Source organism: Staurois parvus, unplaced genomic scaffold, assembly GCF_062004578.1.
Source record: "Staurois parvus isolate SC_StPar_1 unplaced genomic scaffold, SC_StPar_1.0 ptg000048l, whole genome shotgun sequence".
NCBI classification, from domain to species: Eukaryota; Metazoa; Chordata; class Amphibia; order Anura; family Ranidae; genus Staurois; species Staurois parvus.
This window is the reverse complement of record NW_028317844.1, coordinates 15,489,221-15,510,338: the sequence shown is the minus strand read 5'-3', so window position 1 is coordinate 15,510,338 and position 21,118 is coordinate 15,489,221. Positions and strand designations below refer to the sequence as shown.

General features: G+C 39.2%; 1 protein-coding gene across 1 annotated transcript in view; it reads right to left on the bottom strand.

Annotated features, from left to right (window-relative positions):
• The window catches only part of FBXL4 (F-box and leucine rich repeat protein 4), an 86,170-nt gene that overhangs the window by 21,226 nt on the left and 43,826 nt on the right, over window positions 1-21,118 (bottom strand). Inside the window, exons 4-5 of the mRNA XM_089665238.1 lie at window positions 19,957-20,201; window positions 6,474-6,687 (exon numbers count right to left, since the gene is read on the bottom strand). Of these exons, the coding sequence (XP_089521364.1) occupies window positions 6,474-6,687; window positions 19,957-20,201 (459 nt within the window). The remainder of the gene's footprint in view (window positions 1-6,473; window positions 6,688-19,956; window positions 20,202-21,118) is intronic.

Here is a 21,118-nt window from a genome sequence, read left to right as displayed (position 1 = left end):
CCCACGTGAGAGTGAAGGTGAAACAAATAAAGAGTTGCTGTATTTCATTTGCCACAATATAGAATAACATTCCACTAAAGAAAGTTTAGATACTAACTCCAGTAGTCTAGACAGTCCTCATTTCATAAGAACCATAAAAGCACATCTGGTCTGAACATTATTAAGAAGAGGGTTGACTATGGTCACAGGGAGGTCAAGAGTGCACAGATGGTCAGGACCACTGAAAAAGAACCTGGGCTCAGAAAGGCTGGGTGTAATTTGCCAAATTAGAGATCTTCAAATAAGGAATCAGACATTTCCCCCAGGAAAGAACAGAGGTGTGGATCATCTGTTTGCATAGTAGAGACACTAGTGGGATGTCTATAAACCTTTACTGCAGGTTCATATGTGAAGCCATCAGGTATATGCAATTTGTTAGGGGCCATGGCCATAAACAGTTTTCGTCATTGGCTCTGCTGTGGATGGGAGAATGCTCATATGCATTGGTCTCTGTGATGTTTTCAAAAAACACTGAAAAAAGTTAACTTAAATATTGAAGTTAGCTAGTGTTAGATGCTGTTACTTGTTAGTGAACTGAACTAAAATGGAAATACATGTAACATTTAGGTATGCAAATAAGACTTCAATGAAAGCCTTGCTTATTTCCACAAATAATGCGTGATGCTTGAAACGCATAGGGGCATGTGTATAAGAAGCGTATCGTCCATAACAATCAATCAGCATTCAAAATCTAAATTCTTACTGTGCAGAACTGAAAGTGAAACAAGCATTGTGACCGGTCACCATTGGCAAGCACACATTTATTTGTTAGCTTCCTTTTCATATATAGCAGTGGTTCTCAACCTGTGGGTCGCGACCCCTTTGGGGGTCGAACGACCCTTTCACAGGGGTCGCCTAAGACCATCAGAAAACACATATTTCTGATGTGTAAAGAGCAGACACTGTGTTGAAAGCAGCTACTGTGCTGAAAGCAGCTACTGTGTTGAAAGCAGCTACTGTGCTGAAAGCAGCAGTATTGAAGGTAAAACGACACTTCATGAATTATAATTACGGGGTAAAAAATTTTATGGTTGGGGGTCACCACAACATGAGGAACTTAATTAAAGGGTCGCGGCATTAGGAAGCTTGAGAACCACCGATATATAGGCTCCAGGGGTTTTGGGAAAATTTTTGCCCTATAAGGTCTTTTCCTTCTGGAAAGACTTGTTAATATGTCCCAGGAAGAATTGATTGAGCCCTCCATACATCTACTTTAATTGCTCTCAAATGAAGCCATATACAGTTCATAAAATCCAATTCATCTACTGCTTAAAACTGATATAAACGATGGACCAATTTACCAATGTCTTCAATTCCTGCAAATGCTTGTGAATAAATTGTTTAAGTTGGAATCAGCCAAATTTAGAGTACATTCTGACCTCTATTCACAAAGGTAAAAATATACCATAGCAGATAGAGGCAAGGAGAATACATACAGTGGAGATCGAACGTTTGGGCACCCCAGCTAAAAATTTGTATTAATGTGCACAAAGAAGCCAAGATAAGATGGAAAAATCTCCAAAAGGCATCAAATTACAGATTAGACATTCTTATAATATGTCAACAAAAGTTAGATTTTATTTCCATCATTTACACTTTCAAAATAACAAAAAACAAAAAAATGGCGTCTGCAAAAGTTTGGGCACCCTGCAGAATTTATAGCATGCACTGCCCCCTTTGCCAAGCTGAGACCTGCCAGTGTCATGGATTGTTCTCAATCATCGTCTGGGAAGACAAGGTGATGTCAATCTCAAAGGTTTTAAATGCCCAGACTCATCTGACCTTGCCCCAACAATCAGCACCATGGGTTCTTCTAAGCAGTTGTCTAGAAAACTGAAACTGAAAATAGTTTACGCTCACAAAGCTGGAGAAGGCTATAAGAAGATAGCAACGCGTTTTCAGATGTCAATATCCTATGTTCGGAATGTAATTAAGAAATGGCAGTCATCAGGAACAGTGGAAGTTAAAGCAAGATCTGGAAGACCAAGAAAAATATCAGACAGAACAGCTCGCAGGATTGTGAGAAAAACAATTCAAAACCCACGTTTGACTGCACGATCCCTCCAGAAAGATCTGACAGACACTGGAGTTGTGGTACACTATTCCACTATAAAGAGATACTTGTACAAATATGGTCTTCATGGAAGAGTCATCAGAAGAAAACCTCTTCTATGTCCTCACCACAAAAATCATCGTTTGAACTTTGCAAATGAACATATAGACAAGCCTGCTGCATTTTGGAAACAAGTTCTGTGGACCGATGAGTTTAAAATTGAACTTTTTGGCCGGAATGGGCAAAGGTACGTTTGGAGAAGAAGGGGCACAGAATTTAATGAAAAGAACCTCTGTCCAACTGTTAAGCATGGGGTTGGATCAATCATGCTTTGGGGTTGTGTTGCAGCCAGTGGCACAGGGAACATCTCACGAGTAGAAGGAAAAATGGATTCAATAAAATTTCAGCAAATTTTGGATGGTAACTTGATGCCATCTGCGAAAAAGCTGAAGTTAAAGAGAGGATGGCTTCTACAAATGGATAATGATCCTAAACACACCTCGAAATCCACGGGGGATTACATCAAGAGGCGTAAACTAAAGGTTTTGCCATGGCCTTCACAATCTCCTGTTCTCAACATAATTGAAAATCTATGGATAGACCTTAAAAGAGCAGTGCGTGACAGAAAGCCCAGAAATCTCAAAGAACTGGAAGACTTTTGTAAGGAAGAATGGGCAAAGATACCTCAAACAAGAATTGAAAGACTCTTGGCTGGCTACAAAAAGCGTTTACAAGCTGTGATACTTGCCAAAGGGGGCAGTACAAGATATTAACTCTGCAGGGTGCCCAAACCTTTGCAGACGCCATTTTTTTGTTTTCTGTTATTTTGAAAGTGTAAATGATGGAAATACAATCTAACTTTTGTTGACATATTATAAGAATGTCTAATCTGTAATTTGATGCCTTTTGGAGATTTTTCCATCTTTCTTTGGCTTCTTTATGCACATTAATACAAATTTTTAGCTGGGGTGCCCAAACTTTTGATCCCCACTGTATGTTAACAAACCCAGATTCTTTTAAATAGGTGTTCATCAAAAAACATATCTATGAAAATCCTACTCTTACCATTCTACCCTGCTTTCATCTGTGTAAACTATTTTTCCATTCTTCACGGACTGTAGCTGCATAAGGAGGCAGATCACAGTTTTGTAAAGTGACACCACTGCATTACATGAAAGCACAGCAGTATAGCAAAGTGTCATGACATCAGGTACCAGACATTATATCAGCGTCTTTACTCATGGCGACAGTGGTAAATGAGAAGTATTTCTTAAAAAAAAAAAAACACACAACACACATGCATGTATGTATACAGTGCCTTGAACAAGAATTCATACCCCTTGAAATTTTCCAAATTTTGTCGTGTTACAACCAAAAACGTAAAATGTATTTTATTGGGATATTATCATAGACCAACACAAAGTGGCACATTCAATTGTGAAGTGGAAGGAAAATGATAAATGGTTTTCACTCTCTAGTTGTGCAAAGCTGGAAAATTACAAGGGGTATGAGTACGAGTACCTTTTCAAGGCACTTTCACAAACATTTGTGAAAGAATGAGTCCCTCTCAGGAGCTCAGTGAATTCAAGCGTGGTACCTGTGCAATAAGTCAATCCGTGAAATTTCCTTGCTACTGAATATTTCACAGTCAACTGTTAGTGGTATTATAACAAAATGGAAGCAACTGGGAACAACAGGCCATGTAAAATGACAGAGCAGAGTTAGCGCATGCTGAAGTGCACAGAAGTAGCCAACTATCTGCAGAGTCAATAGCTAAAAGACCTCCAAACTTCATGTGGCCTTCAGATTAGCACAACAACAGTGAGAATAGAGCTTCATGGAATGGGTTTCCATGGCTGAGCAGCTGCAACCAAGCTTTACATCACCAAGTGCAATGCAAAGCATTGGATGCAGTGGTGTAAAGCATGCCGCCACTGGACTCTAGAACAGTGGAGACATGTTCTCTGGGGTGACGAATCACGCTTCTGTCTGGCAATCCAATGAACGTGTCTGGGTTTGGCGGTTGTCAGGAGAATAGTACTTGCCTGACTCCATTGTGCCAAATGTAAAGTTTGGTGGGGGGTGGGGGGGATTATGGTGTGGGGTTGTTTTTCAGGGGTTGGGCTTGGCCCCATAGTTCCAGTGAAGGGAAATCTTAAGGCGTCACCATACCAAGAAATTTAGGACAATTTCATGCTCCCAACTTTGGGGAACAGTTTGGGGATGGCCTCTTCCTGTTCCAACGTGACTGCGCACCAGTATACAAAGCAAGATCCATAAAGACATGGATGAGTGATTTTGGGGTGGAGGAACTTAACTGGCCTGCACAGAGTCCTGACCTCAACCCGATAAAACACCTTTGGGATGAATAAGAGCGGAGAATGCGAGCCAGGCCTTCTCATCCGACATCAGTGCCTGACCTCACAAATGCACTTCTGGAAGAATGGTCAAACATTCCCATAGACACACTCCTAAACCTTGTGGACAGCCTTCTCAGAAGAGTTGAAGCTGTTATAGCTGCAAAGGGTGGGCCAATTCAACATTAAACCCTACGGAGTAAGACTGGGATGCCATTAAAGTTCATGTGCGTGTAAAGGCAGACGTCCCAATACTTTTGGCAATATAGTGTGTGTGTATACATATACACACAAACGCACACAGCTCAAAAATTAAAGGAACACTTTTTAATCAGAGTATAGCATCAAGTCAAGTAAACTCCTGGGATATTGATCTGGTCAGTTAAGTAGCAGAGGGGGTTGTTAATCAATTTCAGCTGCTTTAGTATTAATGAAATGAATATCAGGTGCACTAGATGGACAACAATGGGACGACCCCCAAAACAGGAATGGTTTTACAGGTGAGGCTACTGACATTTTTCCCTACTCATCTTTTCTGACTGTTTTTCACTAGTTTTGCATTTGGCTAGGGTCAGTGGTCAGTACTGATAGCATGAGGTGATACCTGTATCCTACAGAGGTTGCACAGGCAGTCCAATTCCACCAGGATGGCACATCAATACGTGCCAATGCCAGAAGGTTTGCTGTGTCTCCCAGAACAGTATCAAGAGCATGGAGGAGATTCCAGGAGACAGGCAGTTACTCTAGGAGAGCTGGACAGCGCCGTAGAAGGTCCTTAACCCATCAGCAGGACCGGTATCTGCTTCTTTGTGCAAGGAGGAACAGGACGAGCACTGCCAGAGCCCTACAAAATGACCTTCAGCAGGCCACTGGTGTAAATGTCTCTGACCAATCAGAAAAAGACTTCATGAGGGTGGTCTGAGGGCCTGATGTCCTCTAGAGGGCCCTATGCTCACTGCCCAGCACCACAGAGCTCGATTGGCATTTGCCATTGAACACCAGAATTGGCAGGTCCGCCACTGGCACCCTGTGCTTTTCACAGATGAGAGCAGGTTCACTCTAAGCACGTGACAGACGTTAAAGGGTCTGGAGAAGCCATGGAGAATGTTATGCTGCCTGTAACATCGTTCAGCATGATGGTTTTGTTGGTGGGTCAGTGATGGTCTGGAGAGGTAGATCCATGGAGGGACACACAGACCTCTACAGGCTAGACAATGGCACCCTGACTGCCATTAGCTATTGGGGGTTAAATCCTTGGACCCATCATCAGACCCTACGCTGGTGCAGTGGGTCTTCGGTTCCTGGAGGATGAAGGAATTGATACCATTGAATGGCCCCCATGTTCGCCTGACCTAATTCCAATAGAACACCTCTGGGATATCATGTTTCAGTACATCCAACACCGCCAGGTTGCACCTCAGACTGTCCAGGAGCTCAGTGATGCCCTGGTTCAGATCTGGGAGGAAATACCCCAGGACACCATCCATCATCTCTTTAGGAGCATGCCTGGACGTTGTCCGGCATGCATACATGCACATGGGGGCCATACAAACTAATGAGTACCATTTTGAGTTGCTGCAATGAAATTTCAGCAAGATCGACTATCCTACTGCATAATTTTTTTCACTTTGATTTTCGGGGTGGCTTTGAACTTAGTCCTCTGTAGGTTGATAATTTTCATTTCCATCAAACGATGGGGCATCCTTACGTTCCTAACAACACATTACTCAGTCCATAACAGTATAGATATCTAGCATGATAAGAAAGATGCATTGTCTTCATGGCATTTTGAAAGAAAAAAAAATGTCCTGAAGCTCAATACAAGACTGCAAAGAGTACAATTCAACTAATGGCATCATATAATATAAAACACAAAGGTTTGCCAGTTGCTAAATAAATTTTAATTAAAAAAGACTGCTTATGTCAAAGGCTGAACGTTTTTCCAAAGACATTTTTCTGTTGCTCTACACAAACATAATGTGATAAATGCTTTCAACTAGTTAAAATTAACAGACCGTCTTTACCTCTATTTTTGTCCGGTAGAGAACAAGGCGTTTTAATCCACAGAGTTTGGAGATATGGCTGAAAGCCTGAGGTGGCAGCTTATCACAAGAGGAGAGATTTAATTCCTGAAGATTTGGACACATCTCTGCAATGACTTCCAGGCATGCTTCATTTAAAAAGTGGCCACAGGCCAACTCCAAGCGCACAAGTTCCAAGCCACACACATTTAACAGTCTAGGAAAGAACAGACGGTGGGAAATTTTACCATAGCTACGTATTAGTAAAACAAAGGTGGTCGTTAAGGTTTATTCATTTTGCTAATAAATATGAAATACAAGTAGCTCTCAAATGATAAAGGCACTGTGAAGTTTACCAGCAAGCACTGCAACAACTCCAGGCATCAGTGAAATATATCGTTAACAGAACCTTATTTGAGGGATAACACATATACTGATGTTTGAAAATATCATTTAAATCATCTCAGTTTCTTGAAAGAGAACTGTGGGGTGGATATATATATATATATATATATATATATATATATATATATATATATATATATATATATATAGATAGATAGATAAAAAATAGTCATACTCACCTGGGTGGGTGCAGCATCACTCCAATGCTGCACCTGTCCCCCTCCGTCTCTAGGACTGAGAACTGGGTGATAAAGACTACTGATCACTCGGTTCTCAGATTTTCCGTGAGCAGAGAGCCAGTGACTGTCAGTCTCCTTTAATGTAAACCTCTAATGGCAAAAACATATAGGGTACCGTTTGCTGGTCTATACAGTACTTGAGAAGGCAAGTTGCCCAGTATTTACAGCTGCTGTACTTACATACCTCTTGCCAAAAAAAAAAACAAAAAACATTTCCTTGGCACCTCACATCTCAAGTCAAAATGAACTCTAAATCTGTTTTTCAAACACAAATGAGTTTACCACAAAAAGGGCGCTGAAATTTCTTTTTATTTTAAAATGTGTTCTTGGAATTAAAAAGTAGATGAAGAGCAGCATACTAAGGAAGTCTGAATACAAATACTGCAGAGACTTGCTATATTGAATATGGAGTTTGTTTCTGTCTCTTTTTTTCCTTCAACCTCATGATAACACCATTTGAATAAAGCCTCAGATATGGCAGAATTTTTTAAGTTAAATGGAATGAGAAATAAGTACCAGTAGTAGATTTTCCTTTATTCTTTTAATCCCCAAAGAACACCAAAATAGGAAAGGTGCACACTGGTCACTGCAATGGTACTAAGAGCAAAAAAAATCCTTCCCCACTCATCCAAAAATCCTTGAAGAGGACAGTCTTTAAATTAGCTGCTGATTACTCAAGTTAGATTAAGTATATACTGTAGCTTGTAAATAGCTTGTGCCGTGGCTTCCAGAGTCAATAGGGTGAAGGAAGGCAGTGTGTAAAAAAAAAAAAATTTAATACCTTTAAGGCCTCATGCACATGGACTGCAAGATGCTGAAAATATGCTGGGGTAAAATTTCATGCATTTTCCCAAGCCCAGGACGCTGCAGGTGCCTTGTACAGCATGCCATACAAGTGAATAGCTGTATGTGGCTAAATACTTATAAAAATGATACTTCTCTGCAGCGGTATTTACCTGTATATGTGTGTATGATGTATTTTCCAAATACGGAAGTTTTGCGTTCAAGAAACATGTAGCACATGTGTGGGTAAATACTGATGCAAGGAGGCATTGGTATTTAGAAGAGCCCATCTGTGTATAGCCAATCACTTGTATGGCAGGTTGCACGTGACACCAGTGGCTCCCTGAGTGTAGAAGATGAAGAGCTGGAATTTGCCACCCCACATATTTTCAGCCTCTCATGGACAATTTGTATGAGGTCTAAAGTTGAATTGATGATATCATGCCAAGTTACTACACAGATTTGTCTAACGTGACCTGTAAAGCAGAAGCTGTGCGTTTGCAGTCCAGATTATACTACACAGCATAAAATACTAATGTGAGATACCCCTTCCATACATACTCCCTGCTTCTGTATGAGTGGATAACACAGTACACATTATTAGGTAATACAATAAGAAACACTGCACACATAGTGTACTGGGAAACAACACTGCATTCACACAGATCAAGGCAACTACATATTGTACAGGGTGTGGGGAGATGCCTGGAAATAACGCTTCCCCATTTAGATGAAGCAAGAATGCTGTTACCTGTGTTTTCAGTCCAGATCACACAGCACAGACCCTACTCTAAGCAACTTAAAAAAGGCTGCAAAAATCCACGAGTCCAAGGATTCAGAATGCAAACAGAGGAGACGGGCTCTTTCCAATCCAGATTAATCTGGCTGTAGAGGAACTGTGTTCACAGGAAACAGCAACAGTGACGGATACCCTCTGTAGCTCTGGGGCATATCAATGACACTTAGTATGTCTTGTGAGAGGATGGGAATCACAAGACAGAAAGTGTGCCTGCTGCAATACCCTTCAATGAATATTCAGATGCATACAATGGAGAATATTAAAGAGCAGCACAGTTTCACACAAAGCACCAGAGGTGAAAAAATGGGACAGAAACAAGAGAGGCTGGAGTTCCACTTCAGGTTTTTGTTAAATCTGAACACATACCTCCTGGCCATGTCAATATTATCTTTGAAGAAAACAAGACAGTAGACCTCAAATCATGGACTGCACAGCAACCACACCTAGACCCCATTAATGTTGGTTTGGAATGAACAGGACAAAAGGTATAAAAAAATTGCAGCCTACAAGGGCAACATATTGTTCAAACTTTTAGTATTCCATAGTATTGGAAAGAGCTTTGCAAACAATATTGATTTTCATTCTGAAAGAGTCTGAAAATACAATTTTAAAAGGAAGACAAAAATCCTGCTTTCTTTATTTTACATTAAAGGACACAGGAAGGTCATGGGGAAAATACGGACATCTTTAAGCAATATGCCTAAAGAGTTACAAGCCGGTTCTGGTGCCTGTGTTGATTCCCATGTGAAGGAAAAAAAGCAGGTTTGACCTTATTTCTAACTATAAGGTCCATCAACTCAGCCACGCAGAGGAAGCTTTGTATTCATTTGTAGAATCCAAAGCTTCCTGTGAAAGACTGAGCGCTGTTTCGGGAGTGGGGAAGGAAAGTTCCCATTTCACTACTGAAACACAGCACTGTATACTGTATTTAGCTGTATACTGTATTTAGCTATATACTGTATTTAGCTGTATACTGCATTTAGCTGAGAGCCACTGCATGTCTTAGTGCAATAAACAGTTTGTTTGGACCAGTTTGGTCCCAAAAAATATTTAAGCTTCACTAAATGCTGGAGATCAGCTTTTTCTATTGTTTATTTGTTCTGTGCTTTAGTTTCATAGTATGTTGAGACAAAAAAAGCATAAATTTCAATAAAAACTAGGAAAATTGGGTTATTCTTAACTTTTGACTGGTTGTGTATATATTGATACAGAGACCTAAGAAATCATTGGTGCAGAAATCAATAATATATTGTACAGGAACAGTGCAGAAGCTAACTGTTCTTGCAACTGCTCTTTGCCTGGACACCAGACGTTAAGGGGTTTATTTACTAAAGCTGGAGAGTCCAAAATCAGACTCCCTTCTGCATAGAAACCAATCAGCTTCCAGGTTTCATTGCCAAAGCTTCATTGAACAAGCTGAGGTTAGAAGCGGATTGGTTTCTATGCAGAAGGGAGTCTGATTTTGGACTCTCCAGCTTTAGTAAATAAACCCCTAAATGTCTGGGATTAATAATTTTAGCCTCACAGTATGAATTTAATCTGGGCATTTAAAAATCCAAAATTAGCATTTTATGAAATAAGTGAACCCTACAAGAAGACTAAATATTTAGTAAGAATTTGTTGTATAGTGTCATGGATATAAGATGTTTTATAGGTATCATGCTGTGTTTATGTCACTAATACCAATTTTAGAGTTGATCTCCTAATTGTACTCCTCAATTAACAGAAAGAAAAAGCACACATACAATACCTTGTATAAGAAAACAATGTGTAGTGTTATAGAATTTCTTTGTCGTAAATTCCTGCTGCCAGTTTCACGCAGAGTAATTAAATTCTTTCAAAATACTGTACTGTATTAAAGACATGTTGACAGGTACAGGAAGAAAATAGCAGTATTGCTTGTTTTTAATTAAGAAACACCTAATGGCTTCTAAACTGGAAGGAAGAATACCAAAACAAGAAGCTTCTAATATCATAAAGCATGAGCAACCATATATAAAAAATAGCCTAAATGATGATGAAAGATTAATGGTATCCTTGCTATCTTCAAAGCTGAGGTTTGTTACTGATTATTTTAAAGGAAATTGTCAATCTATAAAAGGTATTAACCACTTGCCCTCCAGAGGATTTACCCCCTTTCCTGACCAGGCCATTTTTTGCGTTACGTTGCTGCGTTACTTTAACTGACAATTGCGTGGTCATTCAACGCTGCACCCAAAATGAAATTTACGTCATTTTATTCCCACAAATGGAGCTTCCTTTCCGTGGTATTTGATGGCCTGTGCATTTTTTATTTTTTGCACTATAAAAAAAAAAAAAAAAAAAAGACCAACAACTTTGAGAAAAAAAAAATATATTTTTGACTTTTTGCTATTAAAACATGTAAAAAATAAAAAAAATAAAATTTCGTCATAAATTTAGGCCACAATATATTCTGCTACATGTCTTTGCTAAAAAAAATTCCCAATACATGTAAATTAATTGGTTTAAGTGAAAGTTACAGCGTTTACAAATGGCAGGATATATACTAGGATTTGTTTTTTTATTATTTTTACTAGCAATGGTGGTGGTGATCAGCGACTTATGGTGGGACTGCGGCGGGCATTCTGACACTGGGGGGAACTGACTTGGTGTTACTTGCATCCCCAGTGACACCAATACAGTGATCCGTGCCAATAAAAAGCACTGAGACTGTACTAATGGCATTGAGCAGGAAGAGGTTAACATATGTGCTGTTTTACTGTGTGCTGCCTGTGGTTCACTGTAAGCACACTGCTTTGCATGGCTCTGTGCAGGAGTTGACAGGGGAGAGAACTGCATTATTTATTTACAGTTCTCTCCCCCCCCCCTCGGTAATGCTCCTTGATCACTGAGTGCCAGCGAGTAATCAGTCATCACAGGGCAGGATTCGGTGAATGACAGCCGAGGCAGCCTCTCTGCTTTCCTAAAGTGAAAAAAAAACCGACACATGAAAAGAAATGTGTCGCCGCACCCCCTCTCTTTTGACTGACAGACTAATTAGGAGTCAGCTCCAGCCTGAGGAGACTGAGAGAACAGTTAATCCCATAAACACTACACAGCATTTCAGGCACAGGAGACTGTAGACTTTCATAGGCTGGAGGGAGCTGAGCAATTGTTGGGAATTACTCAGCAGGACCCTGTTGACACTATGTGCTTATCTCTACTAAGGGAGGAGGAGGAAGGGGGATACATGCATTCACAGGTCATTATTATCAACTAACAGGAGCCAAACAACCTCACACAGATTTAAGGAGGGAGCCGAGCAGAAGGATCACAATTAACCCCTCAACGGTTGGACACTTTCACTGTAGTGCCCTACTTTCAAGTAACGCCCAATAGTTACACAGTAGAAGTGGCCAGTCATTGAGGGGTTAATTGTGATCCTCCTTTCTTCCTGGTAGCTGTGGGGTTAAATCTGTGTGAGGCCGTTTGACACCCCGTTAGTTGATAAAGATGACCTGTGAAAGCATGTATCTCATCTCCTCCTCTGTTAGTAGAAATAAGCACACAGTGTAGGCACGGTTTAGCGAACTAGGCTATTTTGGGAGTGATCTGTGTGGATGGCTGTGGGACACACGCCCCCTTCTCTCATGCATGAGACTCCTAATTAGTCTGTCAGTCACAGGAGAGGGGGTGTGGCAACACAATTTTTTCTTTTTTCATGTGTCGGGTTTTTTTACTTAGGAAAGCAGAGAGAATTTCAGATGACTAGTTGCTCCTTTCTTGGCCAGACTACGGACAAATGACTTCTGCTGTTATGCTGTGTGAGGTAGACTGGTCATTTCAATTTTGATTTTTTTGGGGGTTTACAACTTTAGCTTAATGCATAAATTATCTAGTAGTTATCAGAGGTTACCATAACCAGTTGAACTTGATAGCTATCTATTTTAAACTTATCAAATATTGCAACTCCCTGATCACAGGTCCACCTTTACACAGGCTATCTCCTCTCCAGTCTCTCATGAATGCTCCTGCTAGACTTATCCACCTTACCAATGGCTCACTCTCTGTCAATCCTTCCACTGGCTTTTACTAGCCCAACATACAGGTATAAGATTACAAATACTAATCACATACAAAGCCATCCTCATCCAAACCATCCACTTTACTCCTCCCAGTATCTCCTGCTGCTCTAGCTCCCTTATCTCCTATGCTCTCCTCCAGGACATCTCTGGAGCCACCATGGCATTACACCAGTATTTGTTTCCTCTATCAGCTCATCTCTCACAGTTATTACCTTTTATATCAGTTGCCCGTCCCTTTTAATTTGTAAGCTCTCATTGACAGGGCACTCCTAATCTTCTTGTATTGAATTGTATTGTTACTGTACTGTCTTCCTTTACTTTGTAAAGCACCATGCATACTGTTGGCGCTGTATAAACGCTGTATATTAATAATCATCATCAACTCTGTAGCTGGATAATTCTCTTTTATGCTCAATAGAAAGAAATGAAGATTTCTGATTTGAATGGTAAAATACAGTCTATTTATTTTCTTATCAAAGCTGTGCCTATATATTGATAAAAGAGTGTGAAGACATCATTGTGTAAAGCAAGGATGGAAGTTCAGGTAAACAGCATGCTTACTCTGAGAACTGAGCATCAGTTTAGTGTGGGGGTCAGTAGGTAAATATGCTAATGTATGGACTAGGATTTCTTTTAAATGAATCCCTTGTGCAACATAGAAACTTGTCAAAGAATTAATTACTAAAGGTGTAATGCTTACCTTCCTATCTCCTGACATGAACACACTCATGGTGTGATCACACCTCCTAGACCTGCTTGTTCTTTATGTAAGGCTGCCAATTGCACATTTTCACTGTGCTTCCTAAATGTATTTTTTACTTGCAAAGCACCACTCAGCTTGGTCTTGAAAATGACAGCTCTGGTGGGTCTCATAACTGTGCTTGTAAATTCAAATGATAGTTTTTTCCTCAACAATAAGAGAAATAGGTAAAGCCTTCAAGTAATATGTTGCCCTGGGGAAACTTGCACTGTAAACACTTCATAATATTACAGGCTGACAGAAGAAGTATTAGAAGACAAAAACAGATTTTCATTTACATCTGTTTGCTTAGCCAGCTATTATTTTAAACATGTTTAGCATGTCAGACATAAGGAACTGATTGTGGTTTTGCTGGCTGTTTAGTGTGAATGTATACTTTGCATAATATATACAGTAATGTAAGATTTATTAAAACACAGAAATGTTGACTTGGTGTAGACTTGTCAAAAACGGCACAAAATAATAATGCCCAATGATCCAGGAAAACAGCATAATGGACCTTATTTATCAATAATGGAAGTAATTTACAGAAACTGGGGAAAGGAAAGTAAGCCAATATGAAGCAAATGCCCACACCAGCTGATGGGATTTCATCTTATAAATGTAAGAAATCTGATTGGTTGCTACTCCAGCTTGCTCCAGTTTTGTTTGTTTCAGTACCTGTAAATCAACATCAACGATTGAGACAATCTGCCCCTTACAAAGCTTGCATTTCTTCTAGTAGCCCATCAGATTTAATACCAATTTCTACTGGTTGGTTGCAATGAGGCCACAGAGACTGTCTAAGGCCTGGTTTACACCAATGCAGTTTGTGTTTTGTCTGGTGTGCAGTGCATTTTGCGTTTTTGCACATGCGCTTTTGATGCTTTTTTTATGAGTTTTATATTTTTTGAGCCAACTTGTAGCTTGGCAAATTAAAAACGGAAAGCATCAAAAATGCACAATATGCATTTTCTGCAGTGTCTCCACTGAAATCTATTGAATTGAAAATGCAACATTTTATGTTTAAAAAATGCCTGGACCCTTTCCAAATATGTAGCGGTTCAAAAACACATAGATGTGAAGGTGTCCCATAGTTAAATAGCCTGTAGTGCGCTTCTGCAAAAAGCACTAAAAAAACGCATTGGTATGAACCAGGGCTTACCCTGTTCTTGCCTTAGACAGTCCGTATTAAGGTCCAGAGCCAATTGTTATGTTGACAGTAATAAGAAATTTTGTCTGACGTAAGCAATTTTGTTTTCTTTTTGTTTTTTGTTAACAACTAGGAGTATGTAGACAACAGCAAAGACAAAAAAACTTCAATTGGATTAATAACTTTATGTCAAATTCCCCAGCCCAACCGTAAGTACAGGGATAATCCTGCGGGCACAGTTAGAAGCATATTAAATGCTCAAAATATGTAGATTTTGAAGGAGCATACCTATAACAAAAATTGCAAAACAATACAATAATACAGTATGATAATGATCAGCTTTATACCTGGTTTTAAAGTTCCTGGGCATCAGCACAAAACCCCTTCTGTGGATACACCACCATCAATTCAGACAAACTCACACACCCTGCACACAATATGGCCAAATAGATGTACACTCCCCTCCAAATTAGTAAGGTCAGGTGTTTCCAGTAAAGGGTAATGTTAAAGTGATTGTAAACCCTCATCTTTTAAAACAACCTATTCAGTTTAAAATAGAAATGAACAGCAAAACGTGTGTATAGTTAATAAAACATTATATACACCCCCCCCCCCCTTTTTATAAGTGATCACATTCCCTCTGTTCTCAGCTGCATAATTGCTAAGGTAGGAGAAACAGCAGCACACTGATCTTCCCAGTGACTGTCTGACCAGGTGGAGTGCATCAGGACAAGTTTGATCATTGGAGGTGAGCAGGCCGCGTTCCCAACACAGCTAGAGAACTGAACACTCTGTGCTCTCATGCCTAGTGTAGTGAGTTTTTAATAGGAAAGCAGAGGGACTGGCAGGAACACCAGGGATTTCACACAAAGGAAGCAATACAAAGAACAGGATACTTTTTCATACAAGTATATGGTATAGCAGGCATATATCAGGAATAAGAAATGCTGGGTTTACATTTACTTTAATGCTACAGCATTACCGATAGATACGGTTTAATTAATTTTCTGTGGAGAAACTCAAAGGGTCTGACACAGAACTCTGACTTCCACCCCAATGAATGCTACTTGGATAAACTGGAATGTCAGTTGTGAACCAGGCCTTCTCATCCCACATCAGTATCTGAAATCGCAAATGCTTTTTTTTTTTTTTTTTTGCTGAAAGGGCGCAAATTCCTGTAGACCCAATAATTAGGCCAATTATTTTAAAATGGGATGTCCATGAAGATCATACAGGTGTAATGGCCAGGCATCCTTAAACTTATGGTCATATAGCGTATCATGTAGTCCCAGAACATATTTTGTGAATGCAGAAGTGTCAAGCAGTGCCTCCAGTATATGCATTTTTTTTTATCAAATCCAAATTAAATTGCTCATTTACAACTATAAAAGCGTAGAAAATGTAACTTAAGTTGCATCTAAACAGATAAAGAATTATATATAAAACATATTTATATACCCTAGTTATTGCAGTTTATGTTTGTAATTTGACATTTTGCTTGTTTATTTGGTGCTTATTGGAGATTTACCGTTTCCTCCTAATGCTTAAAAATGTTATCAACTACCATACTACCTATATACAACATGCTGACATCAGCTAGGATTCAGCTAAGCTGGAGGAGAGTTGTTATTTTAAGTTGCAGGGTGAGCTCATACGGCTGGAAATCTATTTATGCCAAATTAGATATATATCTCATCAATAAATAAAATCATCAATAAGTTAAATATCCTTCAGTCTAGCCTCTGGATATTTACATGCCTGAAGCAGTGTACTGTGTCTGCATTCTGCAATACTAACGTTCAAAATATAAAGTATGTAAAACTACTTTGCTAGAGGATATGATGGTTTGAAAATAGCAAGGTGGTTAAACTTTTTACAAAATCTTCTAGAACGTCTATTAAATTATAATCACCATTTCACATTTTGTTAAAAGACTGATGTGATTTTTAATTATTATGTCATTGCCTCTGGCTGAGTCCAGGAGCCTTGCCAAGGTTATAAGCTTGGAGAGACACTGCATCCCAAAACAGTTACTCAAGCAATTTTGGTATCAGCACAAAACTATTCAGAAATCAGCAACCAGGCCATTATGTTTTCTAAAAAGCAGCCCAAGGGGATTAATTAAAGCAGAACAACAACATGTCCTGAAACGGTTAATCCGTTCTTAGGTGACCAATTAAACACTTGCTTGTATGTGAAAAAGTATAATGTGGTCTTTGGAAATGAACATAGGAAATGTCAATTAAAGTCTTCTTCTATAAGCAAAGATATGCACAATTACAGCTCATGGCTACATTCAAACAATGCAAATAGCCACATCATGTGACTGCAATAGCTATGGGCTCAGTGCTGCTTGCAAGTGCAGGAGACATGGTCCAAGCTATAGCACCCAGCCATTGCTGGTGACATAGCTGTTGGCTGCAAAGCTATATGGGAAACAACGTCAAATGGTCCTTTGCCGCATGCCCACTGCACACCTAGTTTAGCCAGAAGAGGCCGACTGACTGTATTGAAACGTTTAACAGCGATACGTCAGACAACAGCCATTGTCAAGCAGGAGGTATATCAGTCTATTGTGCCACAGGCTGACAAAGGGTTTGCAGGCATGCTGTACATTGGCACAGCATCCTCTTGTTCCCAGTGTGGGGGAGACCACGCAGGCTGACAATGCTGCCAGGGGAGTTTCAGACCCTGAACCTTGACACAGAAAGTGTTGCTAAGAAGATGATACTGGCAGAATCATCAAATATTTAATAGCTACTTACAATGACAGCAATCAAAAGGCTTAAAATCAGATATATAAATGTCATTAAGGAAAGTTATAAAGCTTTTCATATTTTTTTAGGCTCAGATACACTGTGAAGTGTATCTAAAACAAAAATGTAATACATCACAGCGTACCAGTTCTTATATTTGGTGGATTCATTTTTTTCTGGCTTTTCTCGCTTTATTTTCACCTGCTAATCTTGTGAACAACGCATTTCTGGTCCTTCATAGCTATACTCACTCCTCCACTGTATCTATCGAATGAGCCATGGCTGTCACCCACGCTAGACTTCAAACATATCTGCCTTTGTGCATCTTCATTACCTGAAAGCTGATGGAACTAGCACTTTACAAAAGAAAGATAAGATTGTTTGTGCTTTCTGTTTTGCTCATAGGATGTGACAAGGACACTGCATTTCTGGCAAGATCAAAAGGTATTTTCTATACTTAAAAATGCTTCTAACCTGAAAAAAGAAAACTAATGCAGTCATCACATCTACAAACTTGTAAGCTCCAATATATTAACTTTTGTTCTTGGGTTTAGTTATCCTTTAAAGTAGAGGGTTTTGGTTACCTCTGATGTTGCTCCCAAAAGCCTGTCAACAGTTACTTGGTATTTAAAGTCGAGCAGAGAATATCTAAAATTCTATGAAATGATTAAACAATAAGAATACCTAAAGTGGAGCACATGTTACTTTTATATACAGATCATTACCACATTCAAAAAGTTGATTAACTGCTGACAAAGGCTGGGAATCTCTATAACACATGAAATGTACAGCACTAACATGCTACTGCAATGCTGTGAAGAATGAATGCTTGTACCATAGATCCAAAAGATATGAACAGGTCAGTCCTGAGTCTCATTACTTCAATATGATTTAAACTTGCATAGGGAAAACACCCAGAATAGTAAAAAACTAAATTTGATGGTTGTTACTAAACATATATAGAGTTCTCATTTGAAATGGTAATTTGGACACTGGGCCCTGTCCCCTATTTAAACACTTTTAAAATGAACAGGAAATCATTATCATGGTCCAGCCAAACAGAAATGTGCCAGCTCGGCCTTCAGTTTTTGAAATGTGTAAGCTAGCTATGTGCAGAACCTCAGGTCATCATGACATATTTGGGTTGATTTAGTGAAGGCAAATAATCTGTTTATTAAGCTCTGCTGACTTTCTTTCTCCAAACATATGCAAACAAAAATACTGTGCATTTTATTTTCCTTACACATGATTGTGTATTTTTTGCAAAGTGACTTGTTACCACATTCACCAAGCCTTGCAAAGTGAAAATGACCATGCAAAGTGAACAGCCTATTTGCCTCTAATAAATCAACCATATTTTCTCATTGGAAAATTTAGGTCATGTCAGATGATAGACCTGGAATATGCTAAACAAAAAGGTTGCATATTAACTCACTTTGAGGGCCAGTTCACACCACAAAGATGCATCTTTGCTTACAGTTCACACCACACTCTGTTCCGGTGCATTTTGTATGCACTTTACTGTGCTCCAGTTCAATTCTGTGCAGAAAAAATGCAGCATGTTCTACTTTTTCTTCTTCACCAAAAAACTGACTGAAACTGACTGCACTGGTGTTAACTAGGGCCATTGGAACACATGGAAAGCACTGTGCATGCATTTTTTAAACAGAACAAAGACACGCTGGACTGCATCTGGTGTGAACCAGCCCTAAGAGAATTTAATCTTCAAGATTTAAAACAAGAAAATGGCAAAAAATATTTTCTGTGGTCAAAAAAATAAATGTCCCTGTTGGCCTACCTACCTTAACCCTTATACCAAGATCTTGGTATCTACAACTGTATTTTAACAAGACACAGTAGAACCTTTTTTATAAAATGCCAAATATTAATTTCATTGCAAGAAAAATAAAACATCCCATTTAGTGCTACACGAGTAATCTTTGGCGTTTATAACAGACAGGCCATTGAAACATCCACATGGATATTGTAATATCTTTGTGGTAAAGCCTCCTGAGCAGGTATCAGTGCATGAGAGTGCAAATGTTCCCCTGTACAGATAATGTATTTCAGTTTTGTGCCACTCCACTACAGTTGGTACTGGGATTCATCAGTCAAAAAAAAATAAATCAACTTATTTATCCACATACTTTCCCAAGAAATATCCTGTGTGGCCATTGACCTTTGCACCAGATAAAGACAACAGACTGTGCATCTGATCCCAATAAATGCATTGTCATGTTTTTTTGTTGTACTCTGGACTAATGACACACCATTCTGGCAGAAGCATACTCCTATATGGAGGATATTTTGCTGAGGTGTCTTTTGTGAACACTTTGTAATATCTGTCAAGCCTACATGTTGATTTACTACACACACACACAAATGTACGCAAACACACCCCTTTTAAACTAACCACACATTGCCAAAAGGATACATTAAATTCACAGTTGCTGGAAACTAAAATATCATTACTACCATAAAACAATTTTTGGCTTGATGTGTGATAGCGATCCAAGAAAAAAAAAAAAACCACAAGGCCAAATGGAAAAAAAAAAAAAGATATTACCTGCTAAAACCTGAGGTAGTGATAAAGCCTCTGTTTCCAGTCCAAGATAAATTGAGCCACTGCACTAGTGTACATCGTGGCAATAAGTACTCCAAAGAAGCATCATTCAAACTGGCCCAATAAGGCTGTAAACTTAGGTGAGTGTATTGAAGAGGATCACAGCAGTGCTGATAAAGTAGTTTGCATGTCTGCGCCAGGCGACACAGGTCTGGGAGTGCTAAGTGGCTAATGATCAGTTGTATTAGCTGCAAGATAAAATATATAAACACATTAGAAAAATTAGCGGTCATGCAATTCATTTATGCACAATTCTACACTACCACAGGAAATTCTCTATTACGATCAATGTCCTATTGTAAAACAGAGAGGAGTCTCCCTACTTAATTTCCTTTCACTGTATGACACTCGACAAATTTAATGCTAAGGGAATGTAGCACTCAAGAATTTAACAAAAAATGCAATAAAAAGTTGTATGTATTGCTAGGATAGACACAAATGTTCAGATTTTGTCTAATCAGCAACATTTTCCAACAGCGTAATTACAGGACCTAACAACTAACTGATATAAATTGACCCAGCAAAGGTGTGTCTATCAACAGGGTGGAATTCCAAAATCCTAAGTTAACTTCTGTCTGCTAATGAGTCAATACTATAATTATCAGTAGTATGGTAGTATACAGTACAGCATACAGATCAGCGCACCATGGAGTATATACAATGCACAGCATGCAGCGTGCAGTGGCCTGCACTACATATTTGGCATAGTGCATCAGGTGTAGCCAGTGTAATACACTGGCTGGAATGGAAGACACAAAACTCTGGTTACAGAGCAAACTCAAACACATTAAACTAGAGAGCAATTTATTCTACCCAGGATCACTAGCTACCAGCTCCAGGTGATTTGCACTAGTATCTTTTGGCATAGATCCTGTGATTCAGTGACGTGCCCGTGTGCAGATTTATTAGAAGTATGATGCAGATGGGTTATTTTAATGTTAAGAATTAGTTTAGGCATTAGGTAAATCGGTAAAAGGGCTAGAATTTAGTGGATTAGGTTTCAGCTCTAGGAAGTGGTCAACAGTTAGGGCTTGTTCCCACAATGTCCGTTGAGCTGTATACAGGGCACACAGAAAATAACTGTACATACATGTGTGATGGTGCA